At 41.5% G+C, this 24,788-nt stretch overlaps 1 protein-coding gene across 1 annotated transcript in view; it reads left to right on the plus strand.

Moving 5' to 3' along the window:
• Positions 1-473: 473 nt before the first annotated feature.
• Positions 474-24,788, plus strand: part of pus10 (pseudouridine synthase 10) — a 93,721-nt gene continuing 69,406 nt past the window's right edge. Inside the window, exons 1-3 of the mRNA XM_080200385.1 lie at positions 474-555; positions 7,462-7,598; positions 18,880-19,128. Coding sequence (XP_080056511.1) covers positions 7,473-7,598; positions 18,880-19,128 — 375 coding nt within the window. The 5' untranslated portion in view covers positions 474-555; positions 7,462-7,472. The remainder of the gene's footprint in view (positions 556-7,461; positions 7,599-18,879; positions 19,129-24,788) is intronic.

A 24,788-nucleotide genomic window follows, 5' to 3' on the forward strand; every position in this document is an offset into this window, starting at 1 on the left:
TGTCCAATAGGAGTGAGAGATAGATCCAAATAGACACATTGTCCAATAGGAGTGAGAGACACATCCAAATAGACACATTGTCCAATAGGAGAGAGGAATAATCCAAACAGACACATTGTCCATATTATCTTTCATTTATCTGATGAAGGGGCAGCGCTCCGAAAGCTTGTACTACCAAATAAGCCTATTGGACTTTAACTTGGTGTTGTGAGACTACTGTGTTTACCCCAGTCCAACGCCAGCATTGCCACATCATTAACCAATAGGAGAGAGGAATACATCCAAACAGATACATTATCCAATAGGAGAGAGAGATACATATATACCAGGACATAGCGCAAGATTAACCAATGGAATGCAAAGATAGATTAACCAATGGGAGACAGAGTTAGATTACCCAGCAGGCTACAGAATTAGATTAACCAATAGGAGACAGAGTTATGTTGACCAATGGGATACAGAGTTAGGTCTGAGTCAGGAACTGGCAGAAAGTGAGATCCGAGTCGCTTCAGGTTTTTGAGAATCACTTCCGGAACTGAGCAGTAACGAACAAATGTGAGTTTAGTGATGGATCCATATGTCTAAATGTTAATTGTTTTGAGGGCGAAGTAAATCGAGTATAATTCGATTGACCTTCATTTACAAATATATGATGGTTTATATGTGTTTACTTGATGCACGTTGTGTTAGTAGAATCATTATAAAACATCTGTGACTGTCAGTATGTAGAGAAATCTGACTTCAAGCTGGAGGGATTCAGATTTTTGACCAGTTAGGATCTTAGAATCCCTACAGTGCAGAAAGAGGCCATTCAGCCCATTGAGCCTGCACTGACAGCAATCCCATCCAGTCCCCATTTCCGTAATCCACACATTCACTCTGTTAATCCCCGGACACTAAGGGGCAATTTAGCATATCCAGTCAACTTAACTTGCACATCTTTGGATTGTGGGAGGAAACTGGAGCTCCCAGAGGAAACCCACGTGCAAACTCTGCACAGTGACCCGAAATTGAAATTAAACCCAGGTCCCTGGTGTTGTGTTAACCACTATGCCACCCATGTCTGGGGAAGGAGGTCAGGGAGGAGTTCTGGGGAAGGTGGGACCAGTCCTGCTGCACCCAGGTAGATTTAATACCCGAAAGACGCCCCCCCCCCCCCACCCCAGGTAGATATAATACCAATGTCCTTGTGGGGACTTTTGCTAGTTCTGTTGGGAGTGTTTGATCTGGTGTGTCAGGGAATGGAATCCCAGGAGCAGGATCAGATAGGTTAGATTCAGATCAGGAAAATGGAGATAGAACATCAGCTAGTGATGTCGAAGATGAAGTGATGGACTTGGAATTACAGGAGAAGTAAAGTTTAAAAAGTGTCCAGCAATGGATTAAAAGGAGTTTTACAAACAAGTTAACTGAGTTGAGGCCACAAGTAGACACAGGGCAAAAGTATGTCATTGCTATATGGCGACCTGGCTAAAGGAGGGGCAAAATTCAATATCCCTGGTTATAGACACTATAGATGGAGGATAAGAAAGGTCGGGGAGTAGCATCACATGTTAAAGAATCTGTTTCAGTTGTGAGGAGGGATAATATACTAAACGGTTCAATAAACGAGGCTTTATGTGTTGATATTAGAAATAAAAAAGGGCAGCCACACTACTGGGAGTATACTACAGACCCCCAAATAGTGAAAAAGAGATCGAAGGACAAATATGTAAGCAAATTTCTGCCTGTAAGAACAACTGTGATTCAAACAATATAAGGGGTACTGAGGAGGGAAAATTCATGCAGTGTGTCCGGGAAAGTTTTTTTCAACCGATTAGTGGCAAACTCAACAAGGTGAATGCAATTGTGGACCCAGTTTTGGGGAACAAAGAAGGGCAAGTGGGTGAAATAACAGTTGACAACTATATTGGGGATAATCACAATTCAGTTAGATTTAGCATTACATGTAAACGGACAGTGATGAATTAGAAATGAAAGTTTTGAAATGAGGTCAGGCAAATTTTGCAAGGATGAGAAGGGACTTGGCGGAGGTGGACTGGACAGCATTGCTAAAGGATAAATCAGTGGAAATCCAGTGGGAAGCACTACAACGTGAGATCCTAAATACACAAAGCAGACAAAATCTAGACCCAAACAGCCCCCCCGCCCCGTGGTGTTCCACAGGACTTGATGTTACTGTTTATGCTATATATTAATGATTTGGATGTGAACGTGGTGGGGGGCATGATTGGGTAATTTGTAGATGACTCAAAAGATTGACTGAGTAGTGGATAGTTTAGAGGATAGCTAAGATCTTCAAAATGATATGGATGTGTTGGCAGAGTGGGCAGTAAAATTGCAGGTGGATTTTAACACAGAAGTGGAGGTCATATATTGAGGAAGCTCAAACAGTTAAGGGAGTACACAATAATGGGAACATACTAAAAGAGGTAGATGAAGTGAGAAACCTTGGCGTACAAATACACAGGTCCCTAAAGGCAGCAGTTCAAGTAGACAAGGTTGCAAAGAAGGCATATTGAATGCTTTTCTTCATCAGCAGAGGTATAGATGACAAAAGGAAGGATATAATGTTGAAATTGTATAATGCTATGATGAGGCCACAACTGGAATGTTGTGTGTAGTTCTGGTCACCACATTACAGGAAGGACATAATTGCTCTGGACAGAATGCAGAGGGGGTTTACAAGAATATTGCCAGGGCTAGAAAAGTGTGTAAAATAAATTAGTGCGGATGCTGGAATCTGAAACCAAAACAGAAAATGTTGGAAAATCTCAGCAGGTCTGGCAGCATTTGTAAGGAGAGAAAAGAGCTGATGTTTCGTGTCCAGATGACTTTTTGTCAAAGCTTAGAAAAGTGTAGCTATAAAGAGAGATTGGATAGGTTGGGGTTATTTTCCTTGGAACAAAGAAGGCTGAGGGACTGATTGAGGTATACAAAATTGAGGGGAAGAAATAAAGTGGAGAGGATAAAATTGTTCTCCTTGGTGAAGAATTCTATAACCAGGGACATAGATTTAAGACAAGTGGCAGAAGATGTAGAGGGGACACGAGATAGAACTTTTTTATGCAGTGGGTGTTTGGAATTTGCTGCCCAAGTTGGTGGTGGAGGCAGAGACCCTAAACTCTTCCTTTTGAAAAAAGGTACCTGGACCTGCACCTTGAGTGCTGTAAACGACAGGGCTATGGGCTGGGTGCAGGAAAGTGGGATTGGAAAGGGCATCTGGATGTCCTCAGGATGGCATGGACAAGATGGGCTGAATGACCTTTTCTATGGTTATGGTTCTATTTGCAAGAAGGCATATCGTGTTGTAGGTGGAATCCAATTGCTTAATGTTTTAATAATCTTTTCAGTTGAAATAGACAATTGGAATAGGTTACATGATAAATCAAAGTGCAGTTCATTTTTTCTTCTACTGTAGAAAATATGATACTTGTATGAAAATATGATAATGGTAATGCTTTCTTTGTATTGGCATGAATTTTTTAGAACATAATAAGAACATAAGAATTAGGAGCAGGAGTAGGCCGTCTAGCCCTTCGAGCCTGCCCCGCCATTCAATAAGATCATGGCTGATCTGTCGTGGCTCAGTTCCACTTTCCCGCCCTCTCATAAGAACATAAGAACATAAGAAATAGCAGCAGGAGTAGGCCATCCAGCCCTTCGAGCCTGCCCCGCCATTCAATAAGATCATGGCTGATCTGTCGCTGCTCAGTTCCACTTTCCCGTCCTCTCCCTATAACCCTTAATCCCTTTTTCGCCCCGTAAGTAATAGTCCTTCCTACCATTCTTCCTACCAAAGTCTTATCTTATCTTGAGGCTGTGCTCTCTAGTCCTACTGTCCTTTCTGAGTTTACTGTCCTTTCCTTCCTTTTTGGGTTTGAAAAGCCTGCCAAATGTAAGGAACCTAGTTCTCCCTTGAGCATAGAATATTATTAAATACACACTTGGAGAATATTGCAATATACATTAATTAGCTGAAATTTTATTTGTAATTGAGACACTTCAAAGACACCAGAAGTAATATAGGATGTTGAGACACCAGCTATGTTCAGTGGCAAGGGGAGGTGACAGTGAGTGCCCAAGGCAGTATTTTGCAAAGCGTGGCATCAAGGAGTCCTGTCCAAACAAGTAATGTGAATCAGGGTGAAATGCACCCTGGTTGGAATCATACCAAACATAAAGAAAGGTGATTGTGATTGGTGGACACCCTTCAACTTTGATCCAGGGCATCGCTAAGGAATTCCTCAAGGTAGTGTCCGAGACCCATCATCTTCAGCTGTGTCATCAAGGACTTTGCTGCCATCATAAGGTCAGAGGTGGGAATGTTTGTTGATTGCGCAATGTTCAATACCATTCACAAATCCTTAGATACGGAAGCAGTCCACGTGTGGCACGATCTGGATAACATTCACGCTTGGACTGATGAATAACAAGTAACATTTGCGCTATGCAAGTGCCTGGCAATGAACATCTCCAACGAGAGAGAATCTAAAACCAGCTCCCACTCTCCCCGGTATTCAATGGCATTACCATTGCTGAATCTGACAGTACAAATATCCACTGGAGGGAGATTGCCATTGAACGGACACTCAACGGGACCAACCAAATAAATACAGTGACAACGAGCAGATTGAGAGCTTGATAATTCTGAAGCAGGTAACTTGCCTCCTGATTTGCCGATGTCTGTCCACTGTCTGCAAGGCATGTTGTGGAGATGCTGGCATTGGACTGGGGTAAACACAGTAAGAAGTCTCACAACACCAGGTTAAAGTTGGACTTTAACCTGGTGTTGTGAGACTTCTTACTGTGTACAAGGCGTGTGTCAGGAGTATGAAGGAATGTTCTCCACTTGCCTGGCAGCAGTTATACAATATACAAGATACACTGCAGCAATTCCAAGCCAGTCACTACCACCTACATGGATAAAACTCACGTGGAAAATTCCGTTCCAAGCTACACACTGTCCTGAGCTTGAGCTATATCGCCTTCCTTCACTCTCGTTGGGTCAAAATCTTAGAATTCCTTTCCCAACAGCACTATGGTTGTACCTGCACCGAATAGATGGCAGTGGTTTAAAAAAGCAGCTCCCCATCATCTTCTCAAGGGCAATTCAGGATGGGCAACAAATCTGGTCTTTCCAGTGACTCCCACATTCCTTGAAAGAAGAAGTGGGCCTGAATATTCAAATTGGCCAACAGTTGGCACCTGCCATCTGGAGAGTTGGAAGTCTCTACGTTGGATTTAAAGCTATGACAACAGATGAATGAACACCACTTGACAATCGCCAGGCAAGACTGTTCCTTTCCTGTTGGCAAACACTTCAGTGGTCATGGGCATTCGGCCTCTGATCTTCGGGTAAACGTTCTTCACAACATACGACAGCGCAGAGCTGCTGAGCAGAGACTGATAGCCAAGTTCCACACACATGAGGACGGCTCAACCAGGATCTTGGGTTCATGTCACACTATCTGTAACCTCCATGACTTGCCTAGGCTTACAACATCTCACTTACTGTCCTGTCTGGAGACAATACACATCTCCTTAACCTATGCTTAATGCTATCTCCACTCACATTGTCTGCACCTTTTAGACTTGAATACAGGGTAGCTGTAAAGACTCGCATTCTAATCAATATTCTGTAAACTGTGTGTGCCTTTATACGCCCTGTTTGTGATCAGAACTCTCCACTCACCTGACGGAGGGGCAAATCCCAAAAGCTAGTGGCGTTTACTACCAAATAAACCTGTTGGACTTCAACCTGATGTTGTGAGACTTTTTACTGTGTTTATCCCAGTCCAATGCTGGCATCTCCACATCATGACCTTGAGAGTTGGCCAGGAACACATCTTTGCCGATTCTGACAGGTTTGCTGCCACTTTATGTTCAATTGAATGTTGATTGGCAGCAGGCGGGACTTTTATCTGCCTTGGTTAACAGTCCTGCCTTGGAGAGCTATCGGCCAGAAGAGGTCCTGCAGCGCCCTACCTGAGCCCTTCAGGTAAGTTGCAGAGGGGTCTCGGGCAGGAGGGTCAGGATACCCTAGAGAGTTTGGGAGGGGGTACGATCTTGATATCTGGGCTTGGCTGGTTGTTGAGGCAGCGGATGGAGTGCCAGAGCTCCCAAGTCCCTGAGAGGAGAGTGCTCCAATCTGGAGGGGCCTTCAAATTGAGGGCCCCCCCCCCCCCAATCCCACCTGAGATTAAGAAAGCTCACTTTTTATCTATTTGGTGTCATGACCGAACTGGCGCCCATCAACTTAAAAATTCAGACCGGATGGGAAAAGGACCTTAAGTGGCCACTTAAGCACCTTAATACGAGCACAGGCAGGCTTCCTGTCTGAGGCCCTGTCTGCCTACCGTGAAATGGAATTTGGGTCAGGGCAGGCGAAAGCCTGGAGGGAATCCCATCCAGGCAATTTTATGCGCCTTCTCATCCAGCCTTGGAACTGATGGGTGGGAGGGAGGGGCAGTATAAAATTCTGGCCATGGGTCTTTAACATCCCTATAATAATTTTCTGAACGTGAATGGAAAGAATATATAGAAGTTAGCTACTTATCTACTGTGTGTGAGGAATCTTAAACTATTTCTAAGGCTAGAGTATAGGTTGAATGGTCCCAAGGTTCAAATTCAGGCCAAATTGTCAAGATAAAAAGAATGTTCATTCTCCTTGCACCTCATGCAGAAAGTTATTGGTATATGTAATACCTTGCCACAAACAAGGGTGGAGGCAGAATCAATCATGGCTTAAATGAAAGGGGGAAAATTAGAGGATGCATAGGAAAAGGATGGGAGAATTGGAATGAAATGAACAGTCCTTTGAGTTAGAATAAATGTGATTTGCTTGCCTTCCTCCTTTGATTTAGAAAATTTAATGATTCTACACTTGCTAGAAATGACATGCATTCATATACAGGGCCCATTCTTTGCAAACAAAAGGAATATGCATCTTTTTCTGAATTACCTGAGCTTGGGGAGTATATAGTTTTCCATTGTCCAAAGGGCTAAGGCAAACCAGTTGGCACGCTCTTCTCCTGTAGTATAAGTCGTTGTGATTATTTGAAATTTGACATTCTTGCTTTTGCCCTCACGAGTGCAAGATGAAAAGCTTTGGCAAAAGACTCTCTTTTCAGCAATGTTCTAAGAATGTAATGTAACACAACGTTGGACAATTTCATTGCGGTTTCTGTAGACATGTTAACTCACAGCAAGAACTGAACAATTTGACACAGATTGCCATAATTTGATAGAAAAGGGAAATATTTGAGCATGTCATTCCTCAAAAAGCTTAACTGCTTAAACAAAAGGTAGAAATTGAACAAAAGCTTTAAAACTGCTTCATATAAATTTAAATGTTTCTGATAAAGCATTTTGTTTTTGAAGAATATTGAAAAATAATTTCAATGAAAAACCTGTAAGCTTTAATAAAGCTACTACTTCTGCCTTGTTTTTGTCAAATAGGATAAGAAGTCATGTTTCCATTAAAGGAGAAGGACAGGAGAGTGGTCCGGGTGCTGCTCGGTGCAGGGTGCTGTCCCCGATGTGTACTAAGATTCTGTTGTGTTGGGATCCAGACTACATACAGGCTTTCACGCAAGGTTTTACTTCTATTGAAAGTGCATCTTCATGTGTGATAAAGTTCCTCTTTTTAAAAAAACAACTGTTTGGACACACAGAAAATACTAATTTTATAATCCTCAAATCTCTCTATAGGCCTAACACTTTCTGCATTTGACTGCTCCAGTCCTATTTGCACACCTGTATTTTCTGCAATTCCATCTCAAGTTTAATTTGATCCCTTTGTTCCAGCATTGGTAGCAGCACTTTCATCCATTTAACATTTCTGCCTTTCTTCAGTTCTGATGAAAGGTGTCATGACCTGAAAGGTTAACTCTGTTTCTTTCCAAAGATGCTGCCTGATCAGCTGTGCTTTTCCAGCATTTTTTATTTACGTTTCAGTTTCCAGTATCTGCAGTATTTTGCTTTAACAGTCTGAAAGTTCCTTCCCAAAAGTCCCGGCTTTGGCCGTGATTTTCTGATTTGCTTACGGTGGGCTTTCCGATGGTGGAGGCAGATTACTGTTGGCAGCCCATGGATCCAGAAGATCCTGCATTGGAATCATAGAATCCTGACTCTGCAGAAGGAGGGTATTTGGTTCATCAAGCTTGCATTGGCAACTCTAGGCTCTATCCCAGTTAACCCACTCAAATAGTCCTCCTGACACTATTTAGCATGGCCAATCAACCTAACTTGCACATCTTTGGAGTGGAGGAAAGGAGTTAGTGGCAATTTGCATTGCTCAACAGCCATGCCACAGGGGAACCTGCCACTGGGGTTGCCTTCGGCAGGATCAGCTGGAAAATCCCACCCTTCATCTTGGTACATCCTTTCCTACCTTCAAAATCATCTTGCTAACCATCCCTTGCTAATCTATCTCTTCAGCTTCAATTTTGGCCTCCATCTCCTTATCATTCCCTGGTAGATACCCAGCTTTGAGGTACAGTGGACTGTTTAGCTATGTTAAAAATGCTATTCAAATTCAAGTTGTTTTAATAAGGTATTTTAATAATTCTGTGGCAGGTAAGTCTGTAAACTGTGTTAGCAGTATTAATCAAAATCTTCTGGATAAATTATTAATTTCTTTTAATAGCCCATTGGTATTAGAATTTTCAGCATTTTCTGTTTCTATTATAACCCATTTGTTCAGCAGCTTTGACGGACTGTTTTTCAAGTTCCTGATGCATTACTTAGGCAGTTTAAATTACAAGAACCCTTATTTTCATTCATCTTGAGCATTACCTGATTTTCTCAGAATTTAAAATATTTTTCTGACTTTAAAAAGAATAATTTTTCTGGACATATGTATTGCTGGCAAAGCCTGTATTTAGTGCCCATCCTTAGTTGCCATGAGAAAATGATGTGCCTGCTTGCTGATTCAAACCTCACATCAACTCTTAAATCTCTTCCCAAGGGACCTGGAAAGTCAGTCAGTTGTATCAAATTCACAAAAGCTGAGAAGCAACTTTTCAGGCTTCTGAGGAGTAGCCATACAGACTGACCTTGCTCGCAATCTTTGTGTTCCGAGAATTAATGATTACAACTTGCATTCCACAAGCACCAGTAACAGCATCAGAATCCAGTGAACTGTACTTCATGAATCACCAGTGGCCTTACTCACTGGTTATCCTAATTACATTTTAAATAATTTTTCCTTTTCTTTCCTGTATTTTCACAAATGCTTTTATATCTTGTAGGTGACATGGTAACCAAAACTGTACACAGTACTTCACATACGATTTGCACTAAAGTGCCCTCCTTATATGCTCAAGTTAACAGTTGAACATGAATCCACAATCTTCTGACTCCGGAGTTAAAGTTCTATCACTGAGCCAAGTTAAAGCCTGTTTGATATCCTCCTTTTTGAATGATTTGTCCCTTTGCTTTCTCAGTAATGTAATTTTATAGGAAACTAGGAAGAGGATTTATTCTATCCTTAACACAGAAGAAGGTTCATGGGGGCAGGGAGAGAGACAATTTTTTTTTATGTACAAGGTATTTCTTGGGTAGGGTGCCACTGATCATAAAGGGATTTGTTTTGTCCTTTACAATCTAATGTGCCATTTTTCCTTAATATCTTAGGAAGTGATAGCTCATGTGTTCCCCTCCCTTCAGGGAAGACCAAATGAAACTGGCCTATACTGAAAGTGGCACAGTTGTTAGTACTGCTGCCTCACAGCTCCAGGGAACCTGGGTTCAATTCCAGCTTTGAGTGATGTTTGCACGTTTTCCCCATGTCTGTGTGGGTTTCCTCTGGATGCTGCAGTTTCCACAGTCCAAAGATGTGCAGGTTAGGTGGACTGGCCATGATAAATTGCCCCTTAGTGTCCTGGGATGTGTGGGTTGGATGGATTATTCATGGGGTTATGGGATGGAGTTGGGGGGGGAAGGCCTTCTGGGGAGTTGGTGCAGATTCAATGGGCTGAATGGCCTCTTCTACAGTGTGGAGATTCTATAATTCTGAGAAAAGACATGTCTTCCGAATACCATTATGTTAATTTATATAAAATATATGAATACTCAAAATTTCATTTTCACTGAATACAATTAAAACAGCAAAAGAACCTGGAGACTGTAGAACGTTCATGAGAAGTAGAGGTGGAATGGAACTGGGTGTTGTCGATAAAGGTGTGGAATCTAACATCTTTTCAGATTGTTGCCCAAGCCACAGCATGTAGATGAGAAATGGGAGGGATCAAGAATAGATTCTTTGGGGTAACCCAGAGAATACAGTGCAGGAGTAGAAAGAGAAATTATTGCAGGAGATTGGATTTGATTATTAGATAGGAATGGAACTAGGCGATGACACTCCCAGCCAGCAGAACAGTAGAATATTCTATCACCTCATTTCTGTGACTTTGATAGACTACATTCATTATTTTCCTTTCAGCCAATACTGACCCTGTTGCTACTTGAACCATTCATGGGTGAGTCTCACTTCTTTTAAGCTGGGTAAAGAAGGCATATTGTTTGTTGGCTTCATAGTGAGTGGATTCAAGTACAGGGACGGGGATGTCATGCTACAGTTATACAGGGTGAGGCCATACCTGCAATATTAGAACAAAGAACAACCCAGCACGGGAAACAGGCCCTTCGGCCCAACGAGCAGTTTTGTGCAGTTTTGACCTCCTTATCTGAGGAAGAATGTTCTTGCTATAGAGGGAGTGCAGCAAAATTTACCAGAGTGATACCTTGGATGGTGGGGGACTGATGTCTGAGGAAAGATTGTGTTGGTTAGGATTACGTTCACTGGAGTTCAGATGAATGAGAGGGGGATCTTATTGAAACCTATAAAAATTCTAACACGACCAGGCAGGTTAGATTCAGAAAGAATATTCCCGATAGTGGACGAGTCCAGAACCAAAGGTCGTAGTCAAAGGATATCAGGTAAACCTTTTAGGACTGAGATAATGAGAAATTTCTTCACTCAGAATGGTGATCCTGTGGAATTTGTTCCCACAGAAAGCACTTGAGGCCAAAACATCGTACGTTTTCCGGAAGTAGTTAGATAGAGCTCTTGGGGCAAAGTGGATCAAATAATATTGATGGAAGGTGGGTTCAGGCTATTGTGTTGGATGATCAGCTACGATTATAATGAATGGCACAACAAGCTTGAAGGGTCGAATGGCCTATTCCTGCTCCCATTTTCTATGCATCTCTGAATATGTCTCTACTAACTGAACTCTAGTGAAGCTTTCAATAGATAATGAGCTGAAAGTTTTTAAAATACTGGAATTTATTTTTCTTCCAACTGTCAATCATGGTTCTGTTGGTAACACTCAGAATTGCTGGATCAGAAGGTTGTGGGTTTGAGTCCCACTCGAGACCTAAACATGAAATGTGAGGTCATCTTTTTTGGTAGGAATAACAGCAAAATGGACTATTATTTAAATGGTAAAAAAATTGCAGCATGCTGCTGTGCAGAGGGACCTGGATGTCCTTGTGCAGGAATCTCAAGGAGTTGGTTTGCAGGTGCAGCAGGTAATTAAGAAAACAAATGGAATTTTGTCCTTCGTTGATAGAGGAATGGAGTTTAAAAACAGCGAGGTTATGTTGCAGCTTTATAAAGTGTCGATGAGGCCACACCAGGAATACCGTGTACAGTTTTGGTCTCCTTACTTGAGAAAGAATATACTGGCACTGGAGGGGGTGCAGAGGAGATTCACTAGGTTGATTCCAGAATTGAGGAATTTTGGCTTATGAGGGGAGACTGAGTAGATGGGAGCTATATTCATTGGTATTTAGAAGAATGAGAGGAGATGTTATAGAAACATATAAAATTATGAAGGGAATAGATGAGAGAGAAGCAGGGAAGTTGTTTCCACTGACGGGTGAAACGTGAACTAGGGGACATGGCTTCAAAGTAAGAGGAAGTAGATTTAGGACTGAGTTGAGGAGGAACTTCTTCACACAAAGGATTGTGGAATTCCCTGCCCAGTGAAGCAGTTGAAGCTAACTCATTGAATGTTTTTAAGGCAAGGATAGATACATTATTGAACAGTAAAGGAATTAAGAGTTATGGTGAGCAGTGGGTAAGTGGAGCTGAGTCCACAAAGATCAGCCGTGATCTTATTGGAATGGCGGAGCAGGCTTGAGGGGCCACATGGCCTACTCCTAGTTATTAGAAATCATAGAAATCCTACAGTGCAGAAAGAGGCATTTGGCCTATCAAGTGCACTGGTCACAATCCCACCCAGGCCCTATCCCCATGTCCCTACATATTTACCTGCTGATCCCTCTAACCTACATGTCTCAGAGGATACTAAGAGGCAATTTTAGCATGGCCAATCAACCTAACCCGCACATCTTTGGGAGGAAACCGGAGCACCCGGAGGAAACCCACACAAACACGAGGAGAATGTGCAAACTCCACACAGACAGTGACCGAAGTTGGGAATCGAACCCAGATCCCTGGAACTGTGAAGCAGCGATGCTAACCACTGTGCGACCATGCCGCCCAAAGTTTTTATGTTCTTATGAAAACTTAGGCTTCATTTCAGTACTGAAAAAGTCCTGCTCTGTCAAACAGTTAATTCTAGGTTTTTGCTTTCTTGAGCTGATGTAAAAGATGCATAGCGCTGTTTTGAAGAAAAGTATCCTAACCAATATTTAACCCTCAATCAACATCACCAAAACAAATTATCTGGTCATTTTCACATTGCTGTTTGTGGGAGCTTGCTGTGTTTTCTAACAGTGACACTTCAAAAATATTTCATTGGCTCTAAAGAGCTTCGGGACATCCTGATGTTATAAAAGCTTCTATATAAGTACAAATCTTCCTCTTTATTTTTCAACCTTTTCAAGCTTTTGAAAGTGACAGAGCACCACCTCAGAGTTCATTCTAAAATTAAAATATAAGCAAATTAACTAAATAATGAACATGGAATAATGCATTTGACGTGACAAAATGTCATTTAAACTCAACATTGGCTCCATTCTCTCCTCTGTGTGTCGTCCTAAACTTGTCAGCTGGAATTCTCTGACCTCGCCTGTGGCTCCAGTCCCGCTGCAGTGAATAGAGTTTTGGCTGAGCACCAGATTCTGTTCTTGCTGGCAGCAATGGCAGGGTGAATGAGATTGGAGAATCTGAGCCATCGTTTTTTTCTGTCTGTGAAAGTTAACTATTCACCTTGTCTTGTGACAATTCCAATCAGTTCTACTACCTTGTAACCCTGCTTCATAAACTGAGTCAATACCTGATAGGCAAAAGGCGGGGAATTATAGGCCGGTTAGTTTAATGTCTGTTGTAGGTAAAATGTTAGAATCCGTCATCAAGGAGGAAATAGCGAGGCATCTTGAGGGGAATTGCTTGAAAGAGCAGACACAGCACGGTTTCGTTAAGGGGAAGTCGTGTCTGACAAATTTATTGGAGTTCTATGAGGATGTGTCTAGGGCGGTGGATAGAGGAGAGCCGGTGGATGTGGTCGGTCTTGATTTTCAGAAGGCGTTTGACAAGGTACCTCACAAGAGGTTATTGCAGAAGGTAAAGGGGCATGGAGTTGGGGGTAGGGTGTTAGCGTGGATAGAGGATTGGTTGTCAAATAGGAGACAGAGAGTGGGGTTAATGGGTGCTATTCGGATTGGCGGTTGGTGACTAGTGGAGTGCCCCAGGGGTCGGTGCTGGGGCCTCAGCTATTTACCATTTATATAGATGATCTGGAGGAGGGAACCGAGTGTATGGTGTCAAAATTTGCTGATGACACCAAGATTGGTGGAACGGCAAATTGCGCGGAGGGTGTGGAGAGTCTGCAGAAGGATCTAGATAGGCTGGGCGAATGGGCCAGGAACTGGCAAATGGAATTTAATGTTGGCAAGTGCGAGGTGGTCCACTTTGGTAGCAATAATGGTAGGAAGGACTATTACTTACGTGGCGAAAAACTGCAGCAGGCGACAGTGCAGAGGGACCTCGGGGTCCTTGTGCATGAGTTGCAAAAACCCAGCCTGCAGGTGCAGCAGGTGGTCAGGAAGGCAAATGGGATGCTGGCCTTCATAGCGAGGGGGATTGAATATAAAAGTAGGGAGGTCTTGCTGCAGCTGTATAGGGCATTGTTTAGGCCGCAGCTGGAGTACTGTGTGCAGTTTTGGGCGCCGTACTTACGCAAGGATATTTTGGCCTTGGAGGGAGTGCAGAGGAGGTTTACTAGGCTGATACCGGAGTTGAGGGGGTTGAGCTATGAGGAGAGGCTGAATAAACTAGGCTTGTACTCGTTAGAGTTTAGAAGAATGAGGGGAGATCTCATTGAGATGTATAAGATGATGAATGGGATGGATAGGATAGAGGTGGAGAGACTCTTCCCGCTCAGAAAGGACAGTAGGACTAGGGGGCACAGCCTCAAGATAAAGGGGGGTGCGGTTTAGAATGGAGTTGAGGAGGAACTTCTTCACTCAAAGGGTGGTGAATCTCTGGAATTCTCTGCCTGTTGAAGTGGTGGAGGCTGCCTCGCTAAATATTTTTAAGACGCGGGTTGATGGGTTTTTGATAAGCGAGGGGATTAAGGGTTATGGGGAGAGGGTGGGAATGTGGAACTGAGCCACGACAGATCAGCCATGATCTTATTGAATGGCGGGGCAGGCTCGAGGGGCTAGATGGCCTACTCCTGCTCCTATTTCTTATGTTTTTATGGTATGAGTTGTTTGGAGGATCAATGTTAATTCTCAGTTGGTAATTTGGCAAAATTAAACTGAACAAATCACAGGATATGTGTTTGTTCAAAAATAATTTTGGCCCTCGAAGTTCTGGGTTAGCCTTTCAGCATTTGTAATGAATTAGGCCATAGTTGTTTTCTCTAACTGCAAATGGCTTCAAATTCTATAATTATTGTGTCTGCATTTTAAAGAGAAAACCGCTTAGTCAAGAACCTGTTTCCATGATTGTATGTTTACTCGCTGAGCCATTGATATATTCCAAACTTAAGATTTTTAAAATCTATGTTAAATGTTAATTTTGGTTATCTCCTGCTGTCATCCAGCCACCTTTTGATAATTCTCTCTTCACTTGTTTCCTCTTTCCCTTTTATAATGTTACAGAACTCATCTAATTGAATGGCAAAGATAGTTGGCCTGTTGTTAGCAAAAGGCAAAAATAATAATAGGTGAGTAACCTACCTCCTGAGACCCCAAAGCCTGTCCACCAAGGCACAAGTCAGGAACACGTTGGAACACTCACTACTGTCTGGATAAGTGCAGCTCCAGCAATACCCAACACCATCCAAGACAAAACAGCCCACCATCCACCACCTTCAACATTTACTCATTTTGCCACCAACGCAGAGTGGCAAGCAGTCTGCAGCATGTACAAGATGCACTGCAGCAATTCATCAACCATCTTTTTTTTATTCATTCGTGGGACATGGGTGTTGCTGGCTGGCCAACATTTATTGTATGAAGTCTCACAACACCAGGTTAAAGTCCAAAAGATTTATTTGGTAGCACAAGCTTTTGGAGTCTCACCCCTTCATCAGGTGAGTGAGGGCTTCTATTCACAAACAGGGCATATACAGACACAAACTCAATTTACAAGATAATGGTTGGAATGTGAGTCTTTACAGGTAATCAAGTCTTAAAGGTACAGACAATGTGAGTGGAGAGAAGGCCAAGCACAAGTTAGAGGTGTGAATTGTCTCCAGCCAGGCCAGTTAGTGAGATTTTGCAAGCCGAGGCAAATCATGGGGGTTACAGATACTGTGACATGAACTCAAGATCAAAGTTGAGGCCGTCCTCGTGTGTGCGGAACTTGATTATCAGTTTCTGCTCAGCAATTCTTTCCTAACAGCACTTTTTTGAACTACACAACATGTAGTTCAAAAAAGCAGGTAACTACCACTTTTGAGGGCATTTAGTGATGAATAAAGAGCTTAACCGGCATCTCCCATATTCCATTAACCAATTGAAAAAAATGGAAACTATGGACTGGATTTAACGGAGACAATGGGAATCTAGTCTGCCGACTGCATTACCTCTTCTAATTTTTAACAAATAGCTTATTACATACTGCACAAGAAATCTTTTCATTTTTCACAATTGTACATATATATTTACATAGTTGGAAGAGCTTAACCAAAACAACAGCACATGCATGTGACAAGTAGGATTAAACATCACAAAATTACCATGACTCTGAGTCAGAATTTTCTCCGACACCTTTCTGGACAAACATCAACAATTACATTGTTTTCCCCAGAATCTTATCAATGTCAGCTAAATATAGTGAAGGTACATCGGGATTTTCTTCAGAGACTTCTTGACCTGGTTATTTCCTATTTTGTGTCATGGTTTTTTCAGCCTTTCTGACAGAAATGCAAGCCAATATTCTGGCGGCCTCCCCACTTCACATAACAATATAGTCACGCTATATGATGCATTGACTTTTGCAAAGGTTTCCGAGCATCAACAGAGAAGAATGTGGGGGCTTATTTCTTTTTTCATTGAAAGTATGTCTTCACTTGGTGCTTTAAGTTTTCTACAACATGTATGTATTTCTGATTTCCAGTCAGTTTTAAAATTATCTTGGATAAAAGCAACTTACTGCGGCTGCTGGGACCAAAGAGAAAATGCTGGAAAATCCCAGCAGGTCTGGCAGCATCTATAAGGACAGCAAAGAGCTGACGGTTCGAGTCCAGATGACCTTTTGTCAAAACCAAAAATTTCTTCCCCAGTCACTTCCTTAAGATTTTTTCATTTTATTATTTTGTTCAATATCAGATGAATAAAGTTGCACCAAGATTCAAGCCATTTTCTTGTTTAGCCAAGAGATGTGCCTCAGCCTTCTGCACACATTCATACTCTTCATGCCAGCACTTCAAAATTGGAACATTCGTCTCCACTTCTTTACAGTTTCATTCCAATATTTATTTATTTATTTATTCTCTTATTTTCCAATTCTTTTTCAAAATTTGTTGATCCTTTCATTCAGCTCAGCAACTGCTCAGGTCTTAGAGGTATGTTTCTCAACCAGTCAACCTTCATTTCTTTTATGGATTTGTTGCAGTAGACTGTTAAGTTAACCAACTGCTCTTGAGAGTTACCTTTGTATCAGAGTCTGTGATAATTTTATATAGGCATTCAGTTCATTTCAGGATTTTTCTTCCATGGTTGCTGACTGCTCCTTATACTCTTCCAATTTACTCATTAAATCCTTACTTTGTTTCTCAAAGATTTCTGTAGCTGCTTCTAAAGTCTGCATCAGCTCTTCCTTGTCATACATCTCATCCTTTTAGTTCTCCAGATTGAACTTAGAAACCTATTCAGTCTCTCGAGCCTGCTTCGCCATTCAATTTAAGGGCCAGCATTCCATTAGCCTTCTTGATTATTTTCTGCACCTGTTCGTGGCATTTTAAAGAACTCCAAATCTCTTTGGACATCCGCTGTATTTAACTTCATACCATGTAGAAAGTTCCCAGATCAATCTTTTTTCTGTCCAAAGTGGATAACCTCACACTTGCCTTCATTCACGTTGTCTATCAATATTCCTGCTTTCTTTACAGCACTTTTTACATCACCTTTGTTCTCTATTCGATCATTTTTATTGACTAGAATCATTTCTATCTATTTCCTAAAGTCAGAACCTTTTCTGTTCCTCCATTTTCTTATGGGCTTACAAATGGAGATCTGCTGCCCCCTTGCTGCCTATGTGATATTGTACCCATCAGCCAGAACTGCCACTTCCGTTATTTTAGCTTGCTCTCTCCCAGGTGTGACCCAATGGCCATTGGGATGCTATTTCAAAATTCTTCCATTCTTCCACCTCTTTCACATTCTCAGAAGTCTGTTCTCATTTCACTGATTGAAAGCACCTGTCAAACAGCACCTCCTTGTCCCTGGCAAATTCTACAAATGTTTCATTCAGCCTCCTCTTCAGTCCAAAATTTGAATTGATAAGTTTCTGGAACAAGTTTATAAGCATTGGATGTTGCAGTCTTAACTGTCTAAGGGCTAGATGGCCTACTCCTGCTCCTATTTCTTATGTTCTTATGTTCTTAATAATTTGACAATTGTTCCTCTGGAAGACTAGGATAAACATCAATTGCTTTCAACACTTTGAACGTTAGAGTCGACGCATCCTTTGGCCACTCCAGCTTTGTAGTCCCTTTTTTTGAACAAGATAAAATATTTCTCGACTCCATGCTCAGTGAAGTTAGGCACTAGGTGAAGAATCTTTGCTAAAGCTGAAAGTGGGGCTCAGTTCATCTTCTGAATCCATGGCCCTCTTTTAACATACAGAGTAAACTTGTCTTTAGCTAGTTGATTTGTTTTTTTCCTCTCTTTGAAACTCTGCTTCTCTATTTCTTTCTTCCTCACTAGTTTCACTTTCAGGAGTTCAAGTTCAAGCCTTGCATTTCTTTTTCTTTTTATATTTCAAGGTGCTGCATTTGCAACTTAATTTTGGGCAAGAAGGCGGCAGGGTTCCAACCAGCCACCCGCCTGCCTGATTAAATGCCCCCTACCACCAACCTTGCCACAGGGAGGTTATTAAATTCTGCCCCATGCCTCTGCTTTTGGTGAGCACCCCCCAACCCCCCGCAATATAATGTCATCAGTGTCTTGCACTCTATTGTGGAAATGCACTCAAATATAAAACAGATTAATTTGGTCTATAGCTACAATATGGTGGCACCATGAACAGTTTCACGTTTTTCATGGTCCTACACATTTGACCATGTTTGCTGAGAATACTTAGCATCATTGCGAAACGCTATATTGAAAATTAAGTGTTCCAGCAATCCAATTTGCAATATTGTACTTTGAAAATCTAAAGAGGAGCAATGTTTGCTTTTCCAAGTACTACAAACTGAACAATCACTAACAGAAACATTTGTGTTGCAGAAATTGTTCAGTGAGTTGCACAAGTTCTTGAACGATGAGGAAAGTAACCCTGAAGTAGTGGAATGTAATCAACCTCCTTGTAAGAAAATCCGCTTGCAGGATTCTGAAAAGAATGATGAGGATGGAGATCAGAATGCAGCAACCAAATTACTGTCGAATGAATATATACTTCGCAGTGACCAGGTTCAGACCTGTACTGTGTGCCTGGGTATTCTTCAAGACCTATGTGAAAAGGATTTTGTAAAAAAGGTAAAATGTTTTATCTATAGTGCTGTTAGATAAATTAAGTTATGATCTGTTATAAATCTTCAGAAAAAGATGCTGATAATTACAGTTCAGGTTTTGCATGGTGAGTTAAGTCATAAATTATACTAATTAGCACGGAATTTGAATGTTTCAGAAAGTCAAGATCAGGCATTAATTCAGTGTCTTATTTGATTTGTCTTAATTTTCTGCCATTAGTGGTCTTATTATATTTGAGTATTCGATGATAATACTTTTTGATATTTTTTAACATATACAAATTAATATTATGCCATGGTCACTTTGCTAAATATTACTTTATGTTCACAGTATAGACACTTGTAGGTGTGACTGATCACTGCAGCAAATCTTAGATTTTGTTTCAGACTTTACAGTGATTAATGATTGTTTTTCTTCCTGAATAATTAGAGCCAAAAGTAAAAAAAAGTCTTCAACACTGGCTGTATTAGATTAGGTAGCAAGGACGTTAATTGTACCCTGGAAACTTGTACTAATCATTTATTCAGTGACATATAGACTATAATGGATAACTCTGTTCACATGTGTCAGTGGCCAGCTTAAATCGTATATTCATTAACAAATTGTGGGATGAGCACATTTATCAGAGTTGAAAAGGAAAGCCGTGTTCTGCTTTACATAGGTTGAGTAGTGGTTGGGGGGGTGGAGTTGATTGGATTATTGAAGTGCTATTTGATTCCAATAAGATGAACAGTCAAGCATTCTATCTCTTAGTCTCCAGGACAATTGTATCTCAATTGATTAAGCTGTGAGAAAGGCAGGTGTGAAAGATGGAAAATTTATACAGGTGCCTTGGAAATTTTTTTTCTACTAATTTTGGATTGAGGCAGAGCAGGGGAAGGTTTATTAATTAACTAGCTGGACACTGGGTTCCTAAAGTGGAAATGCTCTATCCTCTTCACCTGATGAACACAAATCAAAATTGTATAATGTAAGAAGGCTTGTACTTGTAACCTTTAGCTGAACTTAACCAGGCTATTTAGACTATAGCGTGTTTGTTTCATGCTCATTGGTTAGTACAATAAAGAAAATACTGGGTTCTGCAGATTCCATGTACAGAGTTGGGCCCCTGTGCTCTGTAAGATTAGAAATCCTGAAACTTTTCCGGACAATCCAAATGTTTCCATGTTAAATTATCATAAAATCCTACAGTGCAGAACGAGCCCTTTCAGCCTATCAGGTCTGCAGCAATCGCTATCGCGCGCAGGCCCTAATCTGTAACCCCACGTATTTACCTTGCTAATCCTAGGATTAATACCAGGATTAATTTAGCTTGGCCAATCAACCTAACCCACACATCTTTGGACTGTGGGAGGAAATCGGAGTGCTTGGAGGAAACCCACGAGACATGGGGAGAATTCCGCACAGGCAGTGTCCCGAGACCAGAATTCAACCCGGGTCTCTGGCGCTGTGAGGCAGCAGTGCTAACTACTGTGCCACAGTGCCACCCCAAGGTACTTTGACAGTCAATTCAGTCACTGTACCCACTTCGTTAGTACTGCATTGAAAGAAACTCTTCACTAATACTCCTGAGAAATATTCAATTCCTGAATGGATTGCCATAATGTAAATCCAGTTTCCTTTGAAAATGTTAATCCGCTAACATTTGGCCTTATGTTCAATGTTTCCTGGTCTTCAGAAATAACTTTTATTGAACCTTTTGAAAGCCATGTTAATGGACAGTAGGAATACCCTGATTACAAATGAAAGAAACTGTTCTCATTTTTCTTTTCCTTCAGTTTCTTTTTGCTAAATGCAGAATAACATTGTCATGTAATGACCCCCTATTTTTATTGTGAGCGCCCTATTCATGTAAGTGCACAGGACCTTTAAGTGCTCTCATGTAGTTGTGCATTTGTGTTAACTTCAAAGAGGCTAGCACTGCTGCCTCAAAGAGCTGGGGACATGGGTTAAATTCTGGCCTTGGTTCACTGTCTGTGTGGAGTTTGCAAATTCTCCCTGTGTCTGCATAGGTTTCCTCTGGGTGCTCCAGTTTTCTCCTACAGTCCAAAGATAGGAGCAAGAGTAGGCCATCTAGCTCTTATGCCCTGTGCAGGTTAGGTTGCAATATGTGCAAAGAACTCCATCACTATGTTCCAGCCACATGAGTGGGGTGTCACCTCAAAGTCTTGACTGTAATGACGTTTTGAAAAATTTTGAAGGATGAAGTAATTTACTCCGTGATTAATAAATTACATGCAGATTGCAAACAATTGAGTCTGACTAACTTCTATAAGGTTTAAACCAAAAATGGGTTAAAAATGAGTTAAAACCCACCTAGGTAAAGATAGCCAAATATTTGAAAAAGTAAATCCATGCTTCTTGAACTTTTGCAACCCACATTCACATATCCAAAATTTACAAGTATTACTGAAGGTACCTACTTCCTTTGCCAAATTAAAGTTCAATGCTGAAAACTTTTTTTAAAAAATGGGAGCAGTGCTCAGAGTGTGGGAGATTCAATCTGAAAATCCTGCCAAATAAAACAGCGGGATCTTCAAAACCTCACAGTCAAGACTTTTGAGGTGGTACCCCAGTCATGTGGCCGTAACATAGTGTTGGAGTTCCTTGCATGTAATGCAACCAGGTATTATAAAGGAAAAATAAATTAAACATCTTCATTCAATATGTTTATTACAGTAATAAACAATGAGTATTGTATAGCATGGACAGTGAGTGGCAAAAGATCAAACAATAGATTATGGTAAAGGTTATTCAGGGTTTTGGGCACAAATAATTATATATAGGGTGGGACTTTTTGGCCCTTCCCACTGGTGGGATCTTGCAGACTTACTGAAGATCACTCTGTGGCTGGTTCCCTGAGGGTGGGACAGGTGAGCCATGCAAAATTCCGAAGACATCAGCAGGATCTTTCATCCCATCGCTGGCCAACTGTGAGCTACCTCCGCTGCCGGAAAGCACTCTGCAGGAGGGTCACAAAGTCTCGCCCATAGTGTTTGATCACAATTATTCATAGGGAATTCTTACTTTAAATCTCTCAGTAAAAGCTGATGCTCAGCTTATAATGCTACTAGCATTATCACCACTGATGTCAGACAAGGTTGATTATCTTCAGATGGTGGACACTAGTCAGACACTTAACAGCCATTTGTTTTGGATACGAGAGACAATTTTAACAATGAAAGCTACTTTGAACAAAAATATTTCACCAGTGAAGTTCAGGAAACTCCCAACATCATAACTTGTTTCTGGAGAGTTAGGGTTTCACAAACAATGGTGGCAATTGTCCAAGCCCGCTGCACTTCTCTAACTGGTGAACATCAGTGGAGGATGCTTCGCAGGCTTCTTGCTGCGCACCTGGCCTCCGCAAGTCTCGCAGGCAAAGCTTTTGAGCTTCATCCAGTTCCGTGTTGGAAATTGGCATGGAGCTGATTTCAACATAATCTGCATTAGCATCTCCCTTCCAGCGGGGCTCACAACTGCTCCCCACTAACAGGGAACAGGCCGCCTGACCCTGCTGGGGTGAAGAGAGGTCATGGAGGCCCCTGCAAGAGGTTAGAGAAGGGGGATGGTGCCTTCGGAGCAGTGTCAGCTTCACCTCCTTGCAATGCTTTATGGGCACCCTGGCACTGCCCATGACCACTTTCTCTCCATAATAACTTCAGAAGGGATTTGTTTATTTGATGTCTGAACTGGCAGTTGCTTTTGAGGGTTTGCGGGGGGGTGGGGTTGGTAGTGGTGGTGGGTGGTGGCGGTGAGTAGATTCTGTAATGTCCCAGCCATTAACCAACCGCCTGAATAAATAATTATCCATCTTGATGAGGTAGGGAGACATATCTCCGTATAATGATTGTTCTAGCAGATTTTCTCTCCATGATGGAGAGGTGATCTTATAGATGTGAGTGCTCCTCAGCTGTGAAATTCCAGAGAAGGATATTGTGACGTGTCTGAATTGCGGTTCACTGTGGAACTTTCCAGCTGGTCAACCTGCAATTTCAGACATTGGGTGACTTGTGGCAGTCTTTTCTGGTTGGTGCCTTTTCTTGTATTTAGAAACTCCTTTTTAAACAGTTCATTATATGTTTGGTAAACTGGCGAAATTACAAATTAATATCATTCATGCATAAATCACATCATGATGACTAAGATTATATCTACAACAGCCTTTAAAACATCTTTCTCTTGCCCCAAGATTCAAACCTGTCTGGTCTCCCAGCCATTTGCATTCTGAACCACTATTGCTCTGCATTGTGCATTGTCCTTGCTAAACTGATATAGTCTGAGTTGCACTCTTTTAAATCCGTTATAACTTAACACATGACCACTCTTACTATTATCTAATTTTATGATTGATATGTTTTAGGTGTATAACTTGTAGTTTGGAAAGTATATGTTTTGAATAGAGTGAAAGTATTTACAGAATATGGTATTAAGTGTTTGCTTTGTTTAACTTTTCTTTTAAAACATGAAATCTTGTAGCATGATGCTTTCAGTTAATAGGGAGTTAAAATTTATTTTTTAAAAAATGTTACTGATCTCTACCAAATCATAACATTCCTAACTCCACTTTCTGGCCCTTGTGCTCTCTCTCTCCTTGAAAATAACTTTTGCTTCCTTCCTCAAAACATCCTTCCTCTTTGTTTTTGCCAATTACTGTCCCATCTTCAACCTCTCTCTCTTCTCTAAGGTCTACTATCATCTCCCAGTTCTCATAACTTCTTGCTCAAATCCCCCCTGGCCAGCATCTGCCCTTGTCACAGTCCTGAAACGATGCTCACCAAAACCTGAATGGCATTCTTTGTGACTGTACCTAAGATGCTGTATGATTCCCCGTTCTCTCCACATTGCTTTGTGGTTTCCTTCCTTCTGATTACAAGGATAGATTTTCCACTCATTTCTGCACTGCCATCTTTAGAATCAGTTCCTAACCTTACACAGTTCCATATCAGTAATATTGCCCTTTGCCCTTTGATAACGCTCTTTACAGCTTGAGGTAAGCTTCCACATACTTTTGGCATTTGACTGCGCCTCTCCACCAGCTTCCTTAACTGGTCCCATCCTGGATGAGCCATTTTTTTTTGTCGGCCCACCTTTGAGAAGACCAAAAGCATTGTGTGCCAAAAACTCTCCTCCCTTCCCACAGATTCCCCCCCTCCCTCAACTCACCCACCCAGTTACTTTTTGGCAAATGTGACCTCCTTTTGACCTTGAGTTCAGTTTCACACCCCAAAATGCTTTCCATCCCAAAGACTTCAAAGTTTCCACTTCTGCAACATTGCCTGCTAATACCTCATTTTCCCATCACATGATTTCTATGTAATGTGGCACATAGCTACGGAGAAAGACTTCAGGATACTGAATGTGTAAATGCTCCCAGAATGAGTATAGCCTTCCCTGTATCTAATTTACAGAAAACACAATTAGTTGTAAAGTTTGTTTCTAACCTGGCCTCACAATATCCAGTGACTTAATTTGATACTAATTATCTTGACATGAGCAGTTAAGTTTGCATTAACAATGCTTCTTGACTTGGCATCTGCCGCCCCAGTGACCTCCAACCTGCTTAACTGATAACAACAAGTAGGAGAAATCAACCGTTTAGTATGACTCATGTACATTGGTTGCCTGGACAATATTGGTAAAATTACATGTATAAAAATATGTAC

The sequence above is a fragment of the Carcharhinus amblyrhynchos genome, chromosome 12 (genome assembly GCF_965287045.1).
Source record: "Carcharhinus amblyrhynchos chromosome 12, sCarAmb.v2.hapA, whole genome shotgun sequence".
NCBI classification, from domain to species: domain Eukaryota; kingdom Metazoa; phylum Chordata; class Chondrichthyes; order Carcharhiniformes; family Carcharhinidae; genus Carcharhinus; species Carcharhinus amblyrhynchos.